At 48.5% G+C, this 23,723-nt stretch overlaps 1 protein-coding gene across 1 annotated transcript; it reads left to right on the top strand.

Moving 5' to 3' along the window:
• Positions 1-15,560: 15,560 nt before the first annotated feature.
• Positions 15,561-21,896, top strand: caiap (CARD- and ANK-containing Inflammasome Adaptor Protein). The gene has a single exon (XM_085982836.1). It carries the CDS (start codon positions 15,998-16,000, stop codon positions 18,245-18,247), a length of 2,250 nt encoding a protein of 749 aa, XP_085838962.1. The 5' UTR covers positions 15,561-15,997; the 3' UTR covers positions 18,248-21,896.
• Positions 21,897-23,723: the final 1,827 nt, after the last annotated feature.

Here is a 23,723-nt window from a genome sequence, read left to right as displayed (position 1 = left end):
TAAGGATAAGGGGATTTTAATGTGTTTGTTCCCTCGATGTGCCGTGTGTTCCCCATTCCCAAATAAGTGTATTATTTTTAGATGCCTGTAATTATCTTAGTAATTCTCAGTATTGTGATCTTGTTTTGCCTTTAATAAAAATTATGGTTTTCTTGCACCGAACCACTTGTCTACTCATTTTTCTGTATCGCCACCTGTACCTAAGTCTAGAATCCAGGGGGTGTGGGAGCGATTCGAATCACTCAGAGACAGTCAGGGGCACAGCTGACTGGGTGCACGCCAAACCCCCTACACCAACTATCCATCTTTCTAAATGACAGCCATTCTTGTTTTGTTGCACGGCATTGTGCGATGTTGCCTTATCAGTGTTCACTTTGTGCTGACCAGACTTGATTACTCCCCTGTTCTCCTAGCTGGCCTCCCATGGACTGTCCTCTGTAAACTTCAGCTCATCTAAAATTCTGCTGCCCATACCCCATCCCCACCAAGTCCCGCTCACCTATCACCCCTGTCTTCACTCATCTACATTGGCTCCCAGTCCCCCAACACTGACCTACAGTTTTAAGTTGTATCTGTCAACATGTGGGCAGTTTACATTCCAGTTACATCTGGTGGTTCCGAGGGCACATTATTGGGCAAGAATATAAAATGGATAGGGATGAGAAAAAGTAATTTGCCAAATCAAAATTGCGTGTTAAAATTTATATTCTAGCATTAACAGACATGTGATTTCTTTTATCCCAACTCACACCTCGATTCTTCCATTTCCTCCCTAACCTGAAACTTTTCTATTTCCTTTTTCAACAATTCCCCCTTCAAATTTCTGCCTTTTTCTGCTGAAGGCACTGCCTTGCACTGGGGTACGCACCTATGAGTCTAGACCACTGGCAGGCAATGAGACTGAGGGGTGGCATCACAACCAAGCATAAACCTATTGTCACCTGACATTTCAGCAGTGGCCGCTGGTGAGCAACCAAGAGCAGGAACCCAGGCTGTTTTTCCCTGTCCTCCCTCCAAGACCACGGAGGCTAACTGCAGCAGCCCTACTGCTGAACCAGCTAAGACTTAGGCCGCGAATTTATTAGACCTCAGAGGGCGGGTTTGGAGGCGGGTCGGTAGTGAAAATCGGAAAAATTGACGGCGGGCTGCAAACCCACCGCCTCCACGCAACTTTGGCAAGTGTCGGGTCAGCCACTCCCGAACTGACCCGACACCAACCGACGGGAGAGGCAGTTAAGAGCTTGTTAACTGCCTGGATAATCTTATTTTAACTGCCTGTTCGGATTTTGGAGGTTTTTCAGCATGCTGCCTGCCATCATAAAAACCCGCCAGCTGAATCGAGCCGGGTTGAGCGAGGACCTGAATTGTCGCCAGGTGCTCGAACAGCTTAAAAGCGGTCCTGCAATCTCTCATTCATTCACATGCCACAACTTAGTGCTTTGAGGTTTGGGAGGCATTTTTCAGCTCAACTAATCTTGTGAGTGTTGAGGCTGAAATCCATCTGCAGTATGAGCTCCTTGGAAGACACTCTGGCCACTTTGTCTGACACAAACAACCTCCATTCCTCGACTGAGATATATACCAGCGGAATGGGAACCATTTATACCCTCTCATCCTGGTCGTCAGATTCAGAGGAAGACCAGCCATGGCTGCAGCAGAACCAGGCACAGCAGCAGCACCAACAGGAGCGCCAACCTTCTCCTCAGCCACTTGATGCTGCACAGGGCAGAGGGCATCAGTGCAGGACTGCACCGCGCCGCAGGAGATACCCGCAACACAGGGTTTACAGGCTTCCTCAACATGAGTGAGCAGCAATGCCAAAGAAGGCGGAGACTTCTGCGAGAGGTAGTCGCTGACACCTGCACAATGCTGCACCAACACCTGGAGCCCAGAGGAGCATGTGGACACTCCTTACCAGTGGCTGTCAAAGTCACCACCGCACTCAACTTCTTTGCTTCGGGCTCCTTCCAGGGATCAGCAGCAGACATCAGCGGCATCTCCCAGTCAGCGGCCTTTCCCAGTCGGCCGCACACACCTGCATCACACAGGCTACCGATGCCCTCTTTGCAAAGGCGCATAATTACATCCACTTCTCCGCGGATGAAGCAAGTGTAACTGCGCGTGCAGTTGGCTTTGCAAATATGGCAGGCGTCCCAAGGGTGCAGGGCGTCATGGACTGCACACCTGTGGCCATTAGGGCACTCCATCACAACCCAGCTGTATTTGTGAACAAGGGATTCCACTCCCTTAACGTCCAGCTGGTGTGTAACCACAGGAAGAACATTATGCATGTTTGCACAAAGTACCCTGGCAGTTGCCATGACTCCTTCATCCTGCGCCAGTCTACTGGGCCTCAGCTCTTCAATCCGCCAACCCAACTTTCCGGATGGCTACTTGGCGACAAGGGCTATCCCCTGAAAAAGTGGCTCATGACACCAATGAGGAGGCCATCAAATGAGGCTAAGGAGCAGTACAATGTGAGCCACATTTCCACCAGAAGTATCATAGAGCAAACCATCGGCTTGCTCAAAATGTGATGCCGATACTTATACAGAGCTGGTGGAGCCCTGCAGTATGCACCAGCCAGGCTGTCCAGAATCATCGTCGTCTGCTGTGTCCTGCACAACATCACACAGCAGCGTAGCTTGCCACTGCCTAAGGAACAAGTGGCTCAGCGCAGAGCCTCCTCGGAAGAAGAGGGGGAGGACGAGGAGGAGGAGGAAGAGGAGGAGAAGGATGAGGAGGAGTAGGCATGCCTTGTGGGGCCGGATGTGGCCAATGCAGCACCACATTGCTGGCCGTCACGCAAGGGATGCACTCATCCATGCCAGATTTGCGTAAGCTTACGCTTCAACCACAGGTGGCTGGCATATGGCTATGAATGTGTGGACGACCTTCTTAACATGCCAGACATCACCTCTCCAATAAACAATGCTTTCCTATCACTATCAGCACAATCATTACAAATGCAAGTCTCCCTGAGCCCTCAATGTGCAACTTCCATTTCCCAGAACACAAAGACAGAACTTCAACACTTTGCCATCACTTTTGTTTAATCACATCACAAAAGGATGACAATCGAAACTTTACAACAGAACAAAACACCCTTGTGACTACCCTTGTGACTATTTGTGTGTTAACTTCCTCTTACACGTGCTTCTATGTGGTGCTTCACCTGTGGCTTCAGCAGATGTAGAGGCACCTTGCTCACTTTGATGCTGCGCCTGCTTAGACACCTTTGGCGGGCGTCCTCTGGGTTTGGAAGCCTGGGAGGGCTCCTCCACAGTCTGCTCTTCCTGCGGCTGTGCAGGGGCTGAGACGGCCATCTCAGCTGGGTGAGGAATCTGGGGCTCTGACCGAGGGCTCTGCAGTGGCATGGTTGTGTGAGCGCTTGGAGAGGTGCCAACATTTCCTTGTTGTCTGCCACCAACAGCCCTCTTATGGGTCAGCTGCACGTCAATGCTAGCAAGTGGCTGGAGAGCACCTTGCTGCACATCAGTGGGGCCATGGAGATCCGTCTCAGTACTGACAGTCCTCATAACAGGGACGTCCATGTATCTCTAGTGTCTCTCCTCAATAGATGCCCATCTATCCTCCATAGCAGACCATCTATTTAGAAGAGTCACCATTTTCTCCTGAGTCTGGCAACTTATGTCCTCCATGGAGGTTGCCACCCTCTCCATGGCAGCACGTTCATGCACCATTGCCTCCACAAAGGCAGTGCTCATGTTAGAGATGGACTCCTCCATTCTCTGCACACTCGCAGTTACCCTGGATGCAAACCCTGTTAGAGACTCCTGCACTTGTTCCTGGAGTTCCAGCGCTGCTCTCTTTCTGGATGGCCCCAGAGGCAAAGCGTTTACATGCAGCTGAACAGAATTAGGAGCATCCTGCGACCTCTGACGAGGACTCTCCACTGCTGTCACTGTCTCCACCATCTGCTGATGCTCACTTGTGAGCTGTGATACACCAGGTGACAACATTACTCTATGTCGCGAAGGCCCCGCCGAGGTGCGCGTTGCTGCGCTGGTGCTGGGTGCACTGAGTCCTGGTGATGCTGCTCCCTCTGAGGAGTCGTCCGGCTCTTCCTCCTGGACAGCGAGGAGGGGGGCCCTCGATGGTCCTGTGAGAGAGTAAAGGCATGAGTTAGACATCTGATTTTTAGGTAGCAGACACATCCTATTGTGCAGATGATCCAAAGTCAATCTCTATGAACATCAGATGCCATTGCAGTCAATCATGAAATCTAAATGTGAGGTTTGAAAATCTATTTTGTCACCAGCTTCGTCTAGTGCGCCCATCTCTCCGTGCCCCACTTCCAGCTCCTCGCCATCTTCCATGATCTTGTGCGCAGCCTCCTCAGCACTTGTCAATGTCACCAGGGATGGTGTGCCTCCTCCTGTCTTCACTCTCTCCCTCTTACTGTGGGCTATCTTTTCCTGCAAGGAGGGACACAAGCGGAGTTTCAGCGAGAGTGATGGAGTGACTGTGAAGAATTCATAACATAGAAGCTTAGAGGGAGACCAAGATGGAGTGAGGTGCCAAGAGGAAGCTGCCTCCCTGTGCGTTGTTAGTTGTTGTCATTGCATAACAGTGAGAGCGAGCGTGAGGGCTGCATAGTAGAATAGTGAAGTGATTCAGTAGAGAGAGAGAGATGGCTAGGTAAGGGTGCAAGGGAAGTAAGGGTAAGGTGGGATGTGGAGGAGCAGGCTGACAATGCAGAGTGCTGGTGATGAGAAGTGAAGGGAAGCAGATTGAAGGTAAGTGTGATGTAATACTCACTTTTGATGATCGCAGAAGGTCATTAAACCGTTTTCGGCACTGGACCCAGGTGCGTGTATATAGCGACCTTGCGCTGACCTCCTCAGCAATCTGCAGCCAGGCTGTTTTGTTTGCTGAGGAGGCTTCCTCCGGCCATCGGGAGGGAACAGAATCTCCCTGTGTCCTCTTACTCCCTCCACAAGAGCTTGGAGGGAGTCATTGAACCTTGGCTTTGGCAGCTGTCATTGTAGCCTGGGTCCATTCAAACTGCAGCAGAAAGGAGAAATGGGAGGCTGAGGCTACATAGGCCCCTTAAAAACAACTGCAGCAATGACCTCATCAGTGGAGAGCAACAGACCCGCTCCCACTCATTGGACTGGCCAGCGCGCACGACGGGCCTAATTAGGCCACTTAAATTAAATTCGCAAATCGGGAGTGCCTGAAACCGGAAGCGGGACCGGAACCCACCCACCAGGCAACCCAACTCCAACCCACCTCCTCTATTAAATTCACGGCCTTAATGGGGGCAATTTTAACCTAACCCACTTGTTGGGAAACTGACGGGAACAGGTGTAATGTTGGTCTTCTACCCCACTCAATCTTACTCTACATTGAAGTCAATGGAGAGTAATATCGGGAGGCATTCCACCCGATCCCGTGGGTCTCCCACTCCGTGAGTTAGGTTAAATTGGCCCCCATTAATGACTCAGCAGGATCAAGACTGGGAACTTCCCAGGCTTCATGACGCAATTGCACACTGGACTTATCAGCTGAGCCTTTGAAGGCGGGTCATAGAGTCATAACGACACAGAAGGGTAATTTCCTTCTTTAAAAAAATCCATGGATTCTGCAATGACTTCCTTTGGTGATGTTGTATTCCTGAAGTCTACAACTCCACGTGACAAGAAGTTGAGCTTTCATTCATGGTCAGCTTTCTCACGCTTATAATTATGGCCCTTGGTCCTTTGCTGGAGGTTCCACACAAAGAATTCTTCCACTTTCAGCACAACAAATCCTTTCATACTTTAAAAACATTGCATCATATCCTTCAGTATGGTACAACAGCTCAAAGCTGCCAATTTGTAGGTTGTTTACATAGTCAGAGCTCATTTAGTCTCTCTATACAATCACACACGGAGAGTTTACTGCATAAATATACTTTTGTAGCTCATTTTTGTCAATACTGGGAAAAATTAATCACTTGTTCCCAAAGCAAGCAAACTGTACAACAGCAAATATTAGTTAGGAAAGGTGCACATATATAGGTTTAGATGCATACTCCACAAAGAGTTTGTGGAAGTTTTCTCCTGGCATTGATTGTGTACAATAGCAAAATACTGCAGATGCTGGAAATCCGAAATAACAACAGGAAACGCTGGAAAAACTCAGCAGGCCACGCAGCATCTGTGGAGAGAGAAACAGAGTTAATGTTTCAGGTCGATGACCTTTCGTCAGAACTGGAAAAAAAGCAGGAAATGGAAAGCAAGTTTGGGGGCTGGGAAAAGGGGGAGGGGATGAAAGAACAAAAGGGAAGATCAGTGATAGGATAGAAAGCAGGAGAGATTAAGAGACATTGAGAGACATTAAGAGATATTCAAGGCAAAGGGAGGTGGAAATGGGGCAGGTTAAGGAACAAAGGATGGCTCTAGATGGGGTGTGAATTGCGCTGGCAGAATGAAGGACAGCTGAAGGGAGGGAAGAAAAACAAAAAGTGTGGATCAAAAAAAAGAATATATTATATATATATATATGTGATGGGGGCCGAGGTTATGAACTGAAATTGTTGAACTCTATGTAGAGTCCAGAGGGCTGTAGAGTGCCTAATCAAAAGATGAGGTGTTGTTCCTCGAGCTTACGCTGAGCTTCCATGGAACAATGCAAGAGGCCGAGGACGGTGAGGTCTGAGTGGGAATGGGGTGGTGAATTAAAGTGACAGGCCACCAGGAGCTCGGGGTCCCCCTTACGGACTGAATGGAGGTGTTCCGCAAAGCGGTCACCCAATCTGCGTTTGGTCTCCCCAATGTAGAGGAGATCACATCGTGAGCAGCGAATACAGTATACTAAATTGCAAGAAGTACAAGTTGATACGCTTATCAATTACTTCATAAAAGGTGATGAGTCAAAGAAGAGATGATGAGTCGAAAGAAGAGATGAATAAGGCTTTTATTAGCTAAGAAGAGACCATGCTTCTTCGTGAGTGACTGAACAAGTCTGAACGAAACCCACACAGTGGTGGGTGGAGTCAGCTGAGGCATGCCTCCATACACAGCACCACCCAGAGGTGGCAATATACAATACAGTGGTTTACCACATTCACCCCTTGTTTAATGTGAAGTCCGGCGGGGTGAAGGGTACTACAAGTTAAGTCTATCAGGAGGCCTTGTCTGACGTCCTGATCGTCGTGGTGGCGGCGGTGGTGTTACAGCATCCGACGTCGGGTCTGGTGTCTGGGTGGTTGGCGAAGATTCCTGGGGCTTTGGCATGCCGTCTGCAAGGGTTGGGTTGGGAGGGGTGGTGGGGGATAACAGTGGTAAGGGGGATAACGGTGGTAAGGGGGATAACGGTGGTAATTCAGGGGTACCCGAGGGTGCGAGATCTCGTATGGAGACCGTGTCCTCCCGCCCGTCTGGGTATGTCACCCAGGCATACTGGGGGTTGGCGTGTAGGAGGTGCACCCGCTCGACCAGGGGGTCCATTTTATGCGTCCTCACGTGCCTCCGCAGTAGGACGGGCCCAGGAGAAGTCAACCATGCCGGTAGCGAGGTTCCCGATGTAGACTTCCGGGGGAAAACGAACATTTTCTCATGAGGGGTCGCATTAGTGGCAGTACAAAGCAGTGACCGAATGGAGTGAAGCGCTGCAGGGAGGACCTCCTGCCAGCGGGAGGTCGGAAGGCCCTTAGATTTTAGTGCTAAGAGGACTGCCTTCCAAACCGTCGCGTTCTCCCTTTCCACCTGGCCGTTCCCCCGGGGGTTGTAACTGGTGGTCCTGCTCGTGGCGATACCTCTTGTTAGCAGGTACTGCCGAAGTTCGTCGCTCATGAACGATGAGCCCCTGTCGCTATGTATATAGCTGGGGAACCCGAACAGAGCGAAGATGTCATTCAGACACTTGATGACCGTGGTACTGGTCATGTCTGGGCAAGGGATGGCAAAGGGGAAACGGGAGTACTCATCAACTATGTTGAGGAAGTACACATTGCGGTCAGCGGAGGGGAGGGGCCCTTTAAAATCGACGCTCAGGCGTTCGAAGGGGCGGGTGGCCTTGATCAGGCTTGCTCTGTCCGGCCTATAGAAGTGCGGTTTGCACTCGGCGCAGATTTGGCAGCTCTTGGTCATGGTCCTGACCTCCTCGATGGAGTAGGGCAGGTTACGGGATTTGATAAAATGGAAAAACCTGGTGACCCCCGGGTGGCAGAGGTCATTGTGGAGGGACTGCAGCCTATCACTCTGCGCGTTGGCGCATGTACCACGTGATAGGGCATCTGGGGGCTCATTGAGTTTCCCTGGCCGATACAAGATATCATAATTGTAGGTGGAGAGTTCGATTCTCCACCTCAAGATCTTGTCGTTCTTGATTTTACCCCTCTGCTTATTATTAAACATAAAAGCTACTGAACGCTGGTCAGTGAGCAGGGTAAATCGTTTCCCGGCCAGGTAATGCCTCCAGTGACGCACCGCTTCTACAATAGCCTGGGCCTCCTTTTCGACGGAGGAGTGTCTCGTCTCGGGGCCCTGGAGGGTCCTTGAGAAAAAGGCCACGGGTCTGCCCGCCTGGTTAAGGGTCGCGGCTAGGGCGAAGTCGGAGGCATCGCTCTCCACTTGGAAGGGGATGGACTCATCCACCGCGTGCATTGCGGCCTTCGCGATATCGTTCTTGATAAGAGTGAAGGCTGCACACGCCTCTGGTGTCAGGGGGAAGGAGGTGGCTTTGATGAGGGGCCTGGCTTTGTCTGCATAGAGGGGCACCCACTGGGCGTAGTAGGAGAAAAACCCCAGGCATCTCTTCAGTGCTTTTTGGCAGTGGGGAAGGGGTAGCTCCATTAGGGGGCGCATTCTGTCGGGGTCGGGCCCGATGACTCCGTTCTCCACCACGCAGCCGAGGATGGCCAGGCGCTTGGTGTGAAACATACATTTTTCCTTATTGTACGTTAGGTTCAGCCGTTGGGCCGTACGGAGGAAATTTGCTAGATTAACGTCGTGGTCCTGCTGGTCGTGGCCGCAGATGGTGACGTTATCCAAATAGGGGAAGGTTGCCCGCAGCGCGTTCTGGTCAACCATTCGGTCCATCTCCCTTTGGAAGACCGAAACCCCGTTGGTGACGCCGAAGGGGACCCTAAGGAAGTGGTAGAGGCGGCCGTTTGCCTCGAAGGCAGTATACTGGCGGTCCTCATGGCGGATGGGCAGCTGGTGGTACGCTGACTTAAGGTCGATGGTGGAGAATACTTTGTATTGCGCAATCTGATTGACCATATCAGATATGCGAGGGAGGGGGTACGCGTCCAGCTGGGTGTACCGGTTTATGGTTTGGCTGTAGTCGATTACCATGCGGCGTTTTGCAGTGGTTTTAACGACTACAACCTGGGCTCGCCAGGGGCTAGTGCTACCTTCGATAATGCCCTCCTTCAAGAGCCGCTCCACCTCAGAGCTGATAAAAGCTCTGTCCCCGGCACTGTACCGCCTGCTTTTGGTAGCGATGGGTTTACAGTCGCGGGTGAGGTTAGCGAACAGGGGAGGGGGGGGGACTTTTAATGTGGAAAGGCTGCAGGTGGTTTGCAGCGGGCGATTTAAAAGTTGTTGGTTGCAGACTGTGAGTGGGGGGAGGGGTCCACCGTATGCTAGTGTGACACTCTTAAGGTGGCACTGAAAATCCAACCCTAGCAGGACGGCAGCGCAAAGACGGGGCAGGACTAGCAGTTTAAATTTTTTATATTCAGTGCCCCCTACTGACAGGGTCACCACACAGTAGCCGCTGATGTCCATTGACTGGGACTTGGACGCCATAGAAATGCGATGGTGCGTTGGCAGAATCGTGAGGGAGTGGCTACGTACCGTGTCGGGGTGGACGAAACTCTCTGTGCTCCCGCTGTCGATCAGGCAACTGGTGGCGCGGCCGTTTACCGCGATATCCATCATGGAGCTGGATAGATGGTGAGGGAGGGCTTGATCCAGCGTCACGGAGGCCAGTATGTGGCTTAGTGAGTCACTATAGTCATCCGCCGAGACGGTGGTCGGTTCCGGTGACGAAATGGCGGTTGAGTGCGTTGGATACGATGGCGGCGGATGCCATGCGGCCGGGGGTACACAAAATGGCGGATAAGATGGCTGCTCCCACGGCCCGCACGCTGCGCTGCTGGCTGGCTTCCCCTTGCAGGCGTTAGCGTAATGGCCTTTCTTCCCGCAGCCCGAGCAGGTAGCTGTCTTAGCTGGGCAGTGCGCTCTGGGATGTTTTAACTGGCCACAGAAATAGCATTTTTGGGCCTGGTTACTGGGCATCGAAGCAGTTCTTACCGGAGGCTGCTGTCTCGGTTGGGTCGCTGCAGCGGTTGGTGCCGGGGGCGGCGGTCCCGTGTCCCACGGTTTCGATTGCCATGTCTCGGCGCCGTTACGGGGGTATGCCTCGAGGTTTCGGTGGGCCTCCTCTAACGAGAGCGCAAGGGCAATGGCCGTCTTCAGGTCGGGTTCCTTGCTTTCTAGCAGTCTCTGCCGGGTGTGGTCTGACTGGAGGCCCCTGACGAAGGCATCACAGGCGAGTCCCTGCGCGTGCTCCACAGCCGTTACCGCTTTACAATCGCAGTCTCTGCAGAGTGCCAGTAGCGCCCGTGCAAATGCCCCTACCGATTCTCCCGGTTGCTGCCTGCGGGATCCCAAGAGGTGTCGGGCGTAAATTGTGTTCACTGGGCGCGTATATTGCCCTTTTAGTAGCTCGAGGGCCGCCACGTACGTATTAGAGTCCCGGATTAGCATATATACTTGATGGCTCACCTGGGCGGTCAAAATTTTCAGTTTGTGATCCTCCTCTGTAACCTGTGAGATTGCGAGGAAGGATTCAAAGCAGCTCAGCCAGTGTTCAAACTTGGCTGATGCACCCACATCTTGAGGGTCGAGGTCCAGGCGTGGTGGTCTGAGGGCTCTCAGCAATGTCTGCTGTATCCGTTGCTGTTGTTGCTCCTCAGGTGTCGCCATTTAACTTTTAGCTAATAAAATTGATACGCTTATCAATTACTTCATAAAAGGTGATGAGTCGAAGAAGAGATGATGAGTCGAAAGAAGAGATGAATAAGGCTTTTATTAGCTAAGAAGAGACCATGCTTCTTCGTGAGTGACTGAACAAGTCTGAACGAAACCCACACAGTGGTGGGTGGAGTCAGCTGAGGCATGCCTCCATACACAGCGCCACCCAGAGGTGGCAATATACAATACAGTGGTTTACCACACAAGTAAATCGCTGTTTCAACTGGAAGGAGTGTTTGGGGCCCTGGACAGTGGGAAGGGGGGAGGTATAAGGGCAGGTGTTGCATCTCCTGCGTTTGCACGGGAAGGTGCCAGGCGAAGGGGAAGGGGTGCTGGGGGTGGTAGAGGAGTGGACCAGGGTGTCTCGGAGGGAGCGGTCCCTACGGAATGCTGAAAGGGGAGGGGAAGATGCGTTTGGTGGTGGGATCACACTGGAGGTGGCAGAAATGTCAGAGGATGATCCACTGAATGTGGAGGCTGGTGGGGTGAAAGGTGAGGACAAGGGGAACTCTATCATGGTTCCTGGAGGGAGGGGCAGGGGTGAGGGCAGAAGTGCGGGAGATAGAACGGACACGGTCGAGGGCCGTGTCAACCACAGTAGAGGGGAATCCTCGGTTGAGGAAAAAGGAAGACATGTCGGAAGCACTGGTATGGAAGGTGGCATCGTCAGAGTAGATGCGGCGGAGACGGAGAAACTGGGAGAATGGAATAGAGTCCTTACAGGAAGCGGGGTGGGAGGAAGTGTAGTCCAGGTAGCTGTGGGAGTCAGTGGGCTTGTAGTGAATGTTAGTCAATAACCTATCCCCAGAGATGGAGACGGAGAAGTCGAGGAAGGGAAGGGAAGAGTCGGAGATGGACCATGTGAAGGTGAGGGAAGGCTGGAAATTGGAAGCAAAGTGAATGAAATTGTCTAGTTCAGGGCGAGAGCAGGAGACAGCACCAATACAGTCATCAATGTACCGGAAAAAGAGGTGAGGGAGGGGACCCGAGTAGGACTGGAACAAAGAGTGTTCCACATAGCCCACAAAAAGGCAGGCATAGCTAGGACCCATGCGCGTACCCATGGCAACACCTTTGATTTGGAGGAAATGAGTGGAGTCAAAGGAGAAGTTGTTCAATGTAAGAACAAGTTCAGCCAGGCGGAGGAGGGTGGTGGTGGATGGGGACTGGTTGGACCTCTGTTCAAGGAAGAAGCGGAGCGCCCTCAAGCCATCCTGGTGTGGGATGGAGGTGTAGAGGGATTGTACGTCCATGGTGAAAAGGAGGTGGTTGGGGCCAGGAAACTGGAAACTGTTAAAGTGACGGAGGGCGTCGGATGTAGGTGGGAAGAGACAAGGGGAGAAAAAATAGAGTTGAGATAGGAAGAGATAAGTTCCTTGGGGCAAGAACAGGCTGAAACAATGGCTCTACCAGGGCAGTCCTGTTTGTGGATCTTGGAAAGGAGGTAGAAGCGGGCTGTGCGGGGTTGGGGAGCTATGAGGTTGGCGGCTGTGGGAGGAAGATCTCCAGAGGAGGTGAGGTCAGTGACAGTCTTGGAAATGGTGGTTTGATGTTCGGTAGTGGGGTCATGGTCCAGGTGGAGGTAGGAGGAGGTGTCAGAGAGTTGGCGTTCAGCTTCCGCTAGGTAGAGGTCAGTTCGCCAAACAACAACAGCACCACCCTTGTCAGCAGGTTTAATGACAATGTCGAGGTTGGATCTGAGAGATTGGAGTGCTGCAAGTTCAGAGGGAGGTAGGTTGGAGTGAGTGAGGGGAACAGAGAAATTGAGACGGCAGATGTCATGGCGGCAGTTTGCAATGAAAAGATCTAGAGGGGGTAAGAGGCCAGAGGGAGGGGTCCAGGTAGAACGAGAATTCTGAAAGCGGGAGAAAGGGTCAGCCATGCGGGGGGAAGACTCCTGACGAAAGAAGTGGGCACGGAGGCGAAGGCGACGGAAAAAGAGCTCAGCATCGTGCTGAGCTCGAAATTCATTGAGGTGGGGGTGTAAGGGGATGAAGCTCAGGCCTTTGCTGAGGACTGATCGTTTGGGGTCAGAGAGGGGAAGGTCAGAAGGGATAGTGAACATGCGGCAAGTGTAAGATTTGCAAAATTCCCACATTTCCCCCAAGGTTGTTAATAAAGGGACCCTATGGACAATTTAAAAAGGGTACCCAAAAGATGGCGTCCGCACCTCGTGACCAAAAGCCTGTAAGATTTTAAAAGCTTGGACTCTGCAGCACAGAACAAGGGCCTAGAAATTGAGTTTTGGCGCAGCCAGGGCTTTAGCGCCGGAAGTTAGTGCCGGAGCTAAGTCGCGCTGGTCGGGCCCAAAATTCACCAATTCTGCGCCCAAACGGCTGCCGGCGCTGCTGAGAGCTGTTTGCGCCTGAAAACTGGCGCTACGCGCTGAATATTGGCGCTATTCCGGTGCTGCGGCGCCCGCTGCGGTGCGGCAGGTTCGGGAAGTGCAGGCCTCCTCCTTCCCTTAAGGAGGAGCTGCCTGCACCCGGCCGCGGCCCGCGAAAATCTTTTTAAAAATTAGCCCGGCACCTCGGACAAGTGCCGGGCTTGCTTCTGTTCCGGGGGGGGGGGGGGAAGTCCGGGGAGGGAGCTGCGGCCAGGCGGCCGGCGGGAAAGCGGCCGGCCGCCGCGGTGCCTTTAATGCGCCGGCGCAAAGTCATGTAAGACTCTGTTGCCAGAGTCTTAGTTGCGGCTGCCACGGGCGAGGCGGCCGCAACTGAATTTCGGCGCTGGGGCCCGTCGGCATGGCAACCGGGACGTTGCGCACACCGATGATGTCATCGGTGCCGGCGCAGCGCTACCGGTCTACCGCGGCGGAAGGGCCCCAGGCAATTTCGGCGCCGGCGCCAATTGCAGCGCTAGGCCCTCTAGCGCCGCAAAATCGGCGCTAAGGGCACTGAATTTCTAGGCCAAGCTGTTTTGGGAAATCGAAACTTAAAATGCATTTCAGTGAAAAAGGACTTTTGTGTTTGAAAACCTAGACAGTTAAGCAAACACTGAATATGCATTTCGTCGGATTGAAACAGATCACCCCAGTTAGGCCTAAGTGCAAGCCCATTAGTTTGTCCGCATAAATAATTGGAAACAGCTTAGGGAAGCGACCAAGGCTGCACAGGCCGATTAAAAGGCATTAATGACAATACAGCTCAGACATCAGGCCATTAGGTGTGATAAACGGCCATCTAAAAACAGTTAGTTTAGATTGGTGTAATCATTTAAAACAGCCCGCCAAAGTGAAACAATGAACTGACCTGATTTGGCGCGCAGATAAGGGCCATCCGAAGGAGTATAATTGTAGGCCCACCGGTAAACAACGCTCTCTTGCCCAGTAACCAATGCTCTCTTGCTCCTTGCCCTCGTGGCTCCTGCTCTTTTTCCCCTCCCGTGCTTGCCACCTGGCCACTGCCCGTGTCTTTCCCGACTCCATCAGGGACGCCCGGCATTGCACCAGGCGAACATGGGCAAACCAGGCCAGACGAGGCGGGACGAGGTGAGGCGATTTGAGATGAGATGAGATGAGGTGAGGTGAGATGAGATGAGACGAGATGAATTGGGAGAAGATTGAACAAACGCTTCGAATAATCGGGCCTTCAATCCAGCCGACCTGCGACTATCTTCATGCAAACTCCAACTGCCGCCCGAGGAAGAGGAACCATCATCCCTGTGAGGTAAAGTACCCAAGCAAAGACTTTAACCTCGGGGTACTTTACCTGGATGACGCCCTTGCAGCGCCCTGAGACCACGTGACAACGGCAGGCCCCAGAGAGAACAAAGAGCGAACCCCAAACCCCACAGCTGTTTGAACTCCGCAGATTTTGACTCGGTGAGCATGGATTCCTGGCCCCTCATAGCTTAATCTAGTTAGGTATAGGGGTGGGATAAGGATAAAGGGATTGTTAATGTAGTTTGTTTTCCCTCGATGTGCCGTGTGTTCCCCATTCCCTGTATAAGTACAGTTATTTTGTTTATACCTGTAATTGTTTACCAGTAAATTTCTCATAAGACTGTTTTTATTCCTGTTTTAATAAAATCTTGGTTTTCTTACACCAAACCACTTGTCTACTCGAATTTTCTGTATCACCGCCTGCACCTAAGTCCGGTGTCTAGAACCCAGGGGCGTGGGAGCGATTCGAACTGCTCACCAACAGTCAGGGGCATAACTGACTGGGCGCACTTGACGCGCCACCCGCCACCCCCTACACAGGGGGTGAGATTGGGAGAAGGTGGGGTCAGAGGAAAGTGAAGGGGAAGAGGTTCCGGAGGGGCGTTGGTGTTCAAGAGTTGATGAAGCTTGCGATCCTTGACATCAGAAAGGAAGAAAAAAAGTTTTTTGTTGAAGCGTCGGATGAGTCGAAGGATGAAATGGAACTGTGGACCCGGACAGCTTTGAGACAGAGTGCGTCAGTGCTGCTGAAGAGAGAGGTCACGAGTGTTCGTGTGCAGTTGTTTTGCTTTTGTTTATTAACACAATAACCTAACAGACTCCAAGCAACAGTAGCTAAGCTGAAGATTTCCACGTCACCTCTGACGGACTGCTTACACTAGATTAGTGGATGGCAAACACAATGGCTTGGCTCACAGGAGAGCAAAATGACTATTTTTGATAGTTTTGTGCTCAAGATCTCATGGAATTTCTCAAATATTTCTTGTGCAGGTCAAACTTAACATGTTTGCCAACATTTTTGATGTCATTATTGTGTCGGAATAAAGCAACCAACCTGGTTGCTATGGTGTAGTGGGACAGCTAACGATTCATTCAGGGGATCAGGACTCATTTTACACAAGTTGCGATCTTGCTGTATTGCACAAGCCTCTGAGGACTCTATTTTAACAGTAAGTTACATCAGCTTAATGATGATTGACTTTCAGCCGTGGATAGGACGGTTTATTTAATGAAGTGCAGTAACTTTCATTGCTTCAAGATTTGACAATTGCCAGAAAGATAAAGGTTTCTGCTGCCAATCAATCTATATCTTAATTAGTACGCATGTCGATCTGCCACAATGCCCATAAACGGTACAGGTATTTTTACAAATCCATATGCAATTGAGGTTCTTCGGAGCAAGAAAAAGGAACTGGTAGCAGGAATTATCAACACTGATCATCTTCTGGACTGGTTGGTTGAGAATCGTATCTTTTCACTAGGTAAGAGAATCGCTGTGTTGAATTACAGGACACGGGACGAAAAGAACTCGAGACTTCTGGATATGTTGGTTTCTTGTGGTGAGAGAGCCTGCAGACTGTTCTTCTATCCTTGCCTCAAGTATGTGGAACCAACTCTTTACAACTATATCAGAAGCTATGTCAGTAATGTGTCCAGCAGTTTTGGGGATGCCAAGAGACAGCTAGTGGGTTACCTTTTGGAGAGAGATAAGGATGAAATCCCCAGGAATACCCCAAAAAAGGTAGAGGAATTCATGCAGAACGTGACACATAAAAAGAAGCCACATCAGAAGCTAAACACAGCCGCTAGACCTCAACCTGTCCACGTTGAGCTGACTGAGCTCTACCAAGCTGCAGCATTGGGAGATTTTTCCAGTCTTGAAAAAGCTTTTGGAGACAGCGACGTAAATGGCACGAATGCTTCTAATGAAACCCTGTTGCACATTGCTGCTGCCCATGGACATGTTACGATGATTGAATATTTATTAAATAAAGGAGCAAAGATAGAGGTGAGGGATAACAAAGGGCAATCACCTCTCCACCGGGTTGCAGGGAAAGGGCACACCGATGCAGCCAAAATGCTTCTCCAAGCTGGAGCACACATCTACGCTTTGGATACAGAATCCAAAAGTCCATTGCACTTAGCTGCCCAGAACAATCATTTCCCCATAGTGAAGCTGATGTTGAAAGAAGAAGCCAGAAATGATAAAAGGAAGAAAACATTTTTGCATATGGCTGCACTCAGAGATGAAAGTAAACTAGCACAAATCATTCTCAAATATGGGGCTCCGGTTGACACTAAGGATGAGAAGAACAGGACCCCACTGTTTCATGCTACTTCCCAAGGACATCTCAACACTGTGAAGGATTTGTTGGAGGCTGGAGCCAAGGTCGATGTCGATCTGATTGATGCAGTATTTAATAGTAATAACCCGTCCCTGATTCAACTGATCTTGAAGCATGGCAGTGGGATTAGCCCTGCTGTCCTAGTCAATGCACTCTTTGAAGCAGTTCAGAAAAATTTACACGGAACCGTGGGCATTCTAATTGAACAGGGCATTGACGCCAACACCAGAAATGGAATGCAATACACCCCTTTACTGTTAGCCGCAGAACTTGGCCATGCAGAATCTGTTAAAGTCCTGTTAAATAAAGGCGCACGTTTACATGAAAGGACACCAAATATGAACAGTGCGTTACACCTTGCAGTCCAGACTGGTTCTCTTTCTGTTGCAAAGCTGCTGATTGACCAGGGGATGGATGCAAACATCATTGGCTCTGGTGACCAAACACCCCTGCACGTTGCATCCTTTCATAACCAACCACCAATGATAGAAACTTTGATAAGAGGAGGTTCAAAGGTCAATGCAGTCACTAAGGAAGCAGTTACACCCTTACACATTGCTTCACAAAGAGGTAACCAAGATACAGCAGAGTGTCTCATCCAGAACAAAGCAAATGTGAATGCTAAAGACAAATCTATGAGAACACCCTTGCATGTGGCTGCTGTAATTGGAGATGCCTCCATTGCAGAGCTACTTTTGTCAAACCAGGCTGATCCTAATGCAGTAAATAAAGAGAAGAAGACCCCACTCCATTTGGCTGCTAATGAGGGCCATTTGGACTTTGTATCTTTGATGTTAACCAGAAGGGCCAAGTTTGCTATAAAGGATATGGATGGGAATACTCCAATGCACTATGCAGCCAGCAAAAGCCACAGCATTGTTGTCAAAGCTCTTTTATTAGCTGGGAAAAATAAAAACATAGATAATAAGAATGTTTGGCGGAAAACACCATTACATCTGGCAGCAGAACATAGTCATGAGGGCCTGGTAGAGTTGTTGTTGATCAGTGGAGCTGCCATTAATGCCTTAGACAATAGCAAAGACACACCTCTGCATTGTGCTTGCAAATCAGGCAACTTTAACACTGCCCAAAAGCTAATTAACTGGTCTGAAGGTGAAAAATCCAAGTTTCACTCTACAAATAGTTTAAAAAAGACCCCTCTTCAAGTTGCAGAAAGTGGAGATACAGACAGCCACCATCAAATAGCAGCATTATTAAAAAAAAAAATGATGTTAACTAGATAAGAAAAAACTCAACTTCCCTGATGGCTTACTTGGTCAATGCACTGAGATATATAGACCAGTACAGTCCCAGTTTGAACTCGGTCCTGTGCTGCGTTAACCAACCTCAACCAAGTTGAGTCGAGAAATTACACCATCCTGGAGCTCATGGTGGGACGATGGAGGGAATTAGCTGGCATTCATGCTTCTGATTGCTATCCAGTGACCCTTGTTCGAGAATGCATGGTGTGAACATAGGGTGAGGACAAGATCAGGCTTGGGTGTGATGCCATCTTCCTACCGCAAATTGGAATAGTCTACCAACACTCGCTATCAAGATGGCCAAAGGGCTGCTGACATGTTTGGAACCTAGCATGACAGTGTTTTCAGAGGAAGAGGGGAGGAAGTGGAAAAAAGCAAAGCTCATTCTGAAGCTGTGCTATTCATTGTGGCTCAAAAGTGCAAAATACATAGGGGGTGAAATTGTGTCCCTCCCCCCCCCCCTGTGGGGGGCGCTAACGGGGCACAAATGGCTTTGCGACCGGGCGCAGCGCTGACATCGACTCCCGCCATATTCGTTCGCATCGCCCCGGTAGCGCCCCAGACCCGAAATTGACTTCCGCCTCCTGCAGCAGCGCCGGTCAAAAACACCAACAGCTGCAGGAGGCGTGCAACGGGTGGCCGGCTGCTTCGGGGGGCGGTGATTAAAGGCGAGTTGGCCGAAGTAAGTGGAAAAAAGTCTTATATCTCCTGTTCTAGTTTTTTCGTGGGTTCCTGCCCGCAATCGATCAGCTTGGCACTCTGCTTGAGTGCCGGGTGGATCGCGTGGGATTGCAGCTGCCTTGGTGGTCCAGGTAGGTACTTTTTCTATTGCAGAGCCTGCAGCGATGGCCCTTCCCGCTGCTGAAGTCTCGGCCCCGCTCTCCGACGTTAGTGCCCTAATAAGGAAGTGGAGCACTTGATTTAGCATTCCACTTCCCTCTTGGGGCGCTAAAACTCAATTTCACGGTCGCCGGCACTAATTAGTGCCCAGGCGATGTTAGCGCCCCAAAATGGTCGATACCGAATTTTTCCCCCATAGAAAATAATACATGCTTACAACAACAAAAAAAGCAAAATTATCAATTGTAAAAGCCCATGGTGATAGCCCTAAAACAGAACTCTGTATTGTACAATGGTAGTGTATCCTTAATCTAGCCACCCCTGCCTCCATATGGGATGCAGTGATACATTGTTAGTGAAACTGGATCACAGTGTTGTTTGATTGGAATCCCTTTGTTCACTTTTTAAAAGTGGCCATGGCAGGAATCCATGTTTCATTTTTAAATTTCTATTTTTTGTTTACTTTTTGTGCAATAGAAATTTTAAAATATGTACAAAATAGCAATGCAGGAATGAAATACCAGTGAGCATCCATCAGGTTTGGGCAATCATTGTGAAAATGACACAATTTCACAAAGGCACCACTAACTACTTTGTGCTTCTCAAACTAACCAATAGAATTTGTTATAATAGATGACAAAGCTACTCAACGATAACATTAAGTATTTGTTTTTACCTTGTTATGCATAATATTGAGTGCTTAATCAAGTAATTTACTAATCAGGTGAAAAAATGTTTTGAGCATTATTTTCCCCTTTAGTTCAGTGTCTACAACAGTAGTATTGAACTGGTTGATACATGTTAAGGATAGTTAATGTAGTTTTGCTATCCACTTTGATTAATTCTGGTATTTGACAAATATAATTTCTGTTCTGAAGTAACTTTTGTGCTTTTTTTTGCACTTGTTGCAGGATTAATGCATGTATTGTGGCTTTTCTTTTTAGTCTGTTACAGTGATTATTATTTTGTTACTTTTTTGTGCATCACATAAGCATGGCACTAGGGCACGATCTAGCCAACATTTATAGTTTTGCTGCTTTTATTTAAGAAAAAACACAACATATTAGATTTTAATTGAAGAACTTTAGCAAATTACTAAATGTGTACAAATGACAGGATGAATACTACAGACAGACAGTAAAATGTAGAACATTTCTGACTAACATGTATTGTTACTGTGTGTACAGACATGTCTTGCTGATTCTTATTAGTGAGCCTTAATTTTATGTTGTAGTTTTAATGGGGCATAAAATGTAATAATTTCACATCAAAATTTTCCAAAAACCATACACATTGATGTAATTATATTGCAGTGCAAGGGTGGCAAGGAGAGTGTTGGGGTTTACTCCATCTCACCCGTTAATCCCACTGAAGTTTACCTTTAGAACTTAACATTACTAAACCTATCCTCACAGCACATTTGAGTCACAGAAGCACATCCGTTTTAAGTTATATACAACTAAAGATCTTATAAAGCATTGGTAAGAACACATTAAATTATGGAATGAGAAAAACCTATCTGGCAAATCAAGTCTGCTTCTTGCAACAGACCAAATACAATTTATTTAAATTCCTGAGTGAAATATAAATTCCAAGATATGGCCATGAAACATTTCCTAACTCCTAATGATTATCAAACAAAAACTCTGGGTATCAATCGAACATCGCAGTCTCCAGTTTCATTCTACAGGTGACATTTACAGGGTCCCAACAGAAAACTGGCTTTTTATCAAGAGTCTTCCATAATCCCGACCCTACCTTTCCCACTGACATCATCATACTTACTTTGAAGATGTTGGTGTAAATGGTTCTAAATGTGTTAAGTGACAAACTGAAAACGATTTTCTCCCTTTTTCAAAGTGGACTTCTTGATCATTGCCCATGCCTTGCATCATTAATCACTAATTGCATGTGATAATGTACTGGAATGCATGATAAGCAAGTTGGAAGAAACTGGATTGATACTTTTTGTGACCCTATATTGCAAGTAACCTGCACTATATAATCATTTTGAGCAGTGTACTATTTGATTTCTGATGGAGCTTTATTAATTAATGGGTAGTGTATTGTGGTAGTGGTGGTAGACTACCATGGTTTAGTTAACCTATAATGAAACCATTGTCCAGAAAGTACAATGCTTATGGGCATCTACACAGAATTATATAGTTTGGGGGAAAGGGGCATAAGTTGTGACAATAAGTTTTATTAAATTTGAATGTAATTCTCACTAAGACAAGCAAAAAAAAAGGAAACATGAATACAATTTACCATAAAACAGAATAATCAGGTAAATGTAATCAATAAATAGAAAATGCCAGGCTTGTTGGGTTCATGGGAAGGGATATTTAAGTCAAACCTGTGGTGGTCACCTATACAGATCTAATTACATAACTTAGTATATCATAATACACTCTGTGAGACACTTGCACTGCAGCTCACAAGTGCCACTGAAACCCTGGAAAAGTGGTATAAACACCATTTACGTAATTTATTGGGGATTTATGCAACTTGCCTGCTGAAGTTATGATGGACAATTCAGAGAATTTCCATGAAAATCCAGCCCGTATATATTTTGACACCTAAAATGATCAAGCAATCTGATTTAAGTAATACCTCAGAAAGACATAAGTCTAATATGATTAATAGAGTATTACTAAACAACCTGTTCCTACTAATCCCTTCAGTATCAAGGGACCAGAATGGGTATTGACCTGGATATTGCAAATATGTTGATTGTGCTCCTGTTTACATACATGCCTGTGAAAGCTTGCATAATAAATATTATAATTTATTACTTGAGTGATACAGTACAAGATGACTGTAAAAGTATTCAGAAAAAAATGGAATAATAGGGGTGAATTTAACCTTTGGATACAACCTGTTGATCTATGTTATATTCATGGAGGGTTTGAATTTCTGTGGGTTTTCACCTGCTCGTCCATTGTAACTTCAGTGGAAGAGCTACCGAAACCCCTAGTGACAGTCCAGATCAATGCAGCCTGAAAATATCAGGAAATGTCTCAGAGGGCATTTGTTATTTTGACGGAGGTAGCAATGACTGCTTCCATAGATGCCCTGAAGAACACCTTGGCCCAGGGCTTTCAGTATTGAATTCAAACTATTTTGCTTGATCTTATGCAAACCATTAGCCCAACACTAATGGTCTGTAAGGAGTAGATGCAAATGTCACTGCTTATCATTTTTGTGACAATACGTTGTCATTAATGCAACCCTCTCCGATGCCAGTATCGAAGGGAGCTTGTGGTTTGGGCCCAGTAGGCATTGGACACACAAGTGACATGGCACCAGAAGCAAGTCCATTTAAAAAAAAAAGGATATTGGCATTACTAAGAAAAGTACCACCTCATTTACTGAGGGCTATATCATTACTGACCCAGCCACAAGCCTCACAACCTGACACTGAGGTAGGTTAGCATCACGAGTGAAAAGAGTTTTAGGCACAAAGGGTAGTCACAATGATATCAAACAGCCGTAGTAATAAGGCACAATGAAGGGACAAAATGGTGGTACACATACATTTCTCACAATTCAATTATGTTTATTTTTTCCAGGGAAGTCTCCTGTTATCCCTTTTATATGATGATTAATGTTTGTAACTGTCCATTAGAGGTATTACAGATTAGACAAATAGTTGTCTATGAGTAAGGCAAAGGATCATGAAGGACTTTATTGTGCTTGGAGGCAACCGTCTTTATTGGAAGAAGTTGGTGGTGATCTCTTGCCTAATGGTTTGTGCAGCTGGCAGCAGAATATCTGGGCCAACCTCCTGTCTCTACTGGGTGTTTTTGTCGTGAGCAGGGTATTGTTCGCCACCTCCTTCTTCCTCTTCACCTTCTGAACACCCAATCACGTTGTAATGGCCAAATTATGGTTGAATAAGCAAGCTACTATACTTCTGAAAATCATTACAGGGCTCCCCCAAACCCATTCAGGCATTGGAAATGGCATTTAAGAATTCAAATGATCTGTTCCACACTGATACTCTGTCCTTGGATGCTGAAAAGGTGTCATCAACCAAGGCTCAAGCACTTACCCCAGTCTCCTCTCAGCCACCTTGTTACATTGCTCTGGTTGAACAGTGCAGATATCCTGCCAGGATTGTCTGCGAATAAATGAATCATGGCTACTACCGAGGTAGCATGCATTGGCATGCATAATGAGCTAGCCAGCATCACTCAATAACTCTACCTTCATGGAATGAAATCCCTCTGTTGACCTCCATTCCCCCTCTCTTCCCCATCCTCCATTCCCTATTCCCTAGATTCCCTCTTCCCAAACGCCCATCCCCAGTTTTCCTCTCTCCGAACCCCATTCCCAAGTCTCACTCTCGCCTCCATTCCCAACCCCCATTCCCTAGTTTCCCTATCTCCCTGAACCTCATTCCCCAGTCTTCCTCTTCCGTCCCAGCTGCCCGCGACTCTTCCCGGCACACCAGCCGATCCTGGTGGACCAACTGATCCTGGCAGGTGGTGGTGGGGGAATCGAGCTGGAATCTTCTCTGCGCTGGCCGCTGGTGAGGTCACAGAGTGGCCGGAAATTTAAGGCGTAATAATCTCACGGACCCCATTGCAGGAGATCCATGCCCCATTCTGCGAGA

Source organism: Somniosus microcephalus, chromosome 3 (assembly GCF_052327205.1).
Source record: "Somniosus microcephalus isolate GS21.2 chromosome 3, FLI_Smic_1.0, whole genome shotgun sequence".
NCBI classification, from domain to species: domain Eukaryota; kingdom Metazoa; phylum Chordata; class Chondrichthyes; order Squaliformes; family Somniosidae; genus Somniosus; species Somniosus microcephalus.
This window is presented reverse-complemented; position numbering and strand designations above follow the sequence as displayed.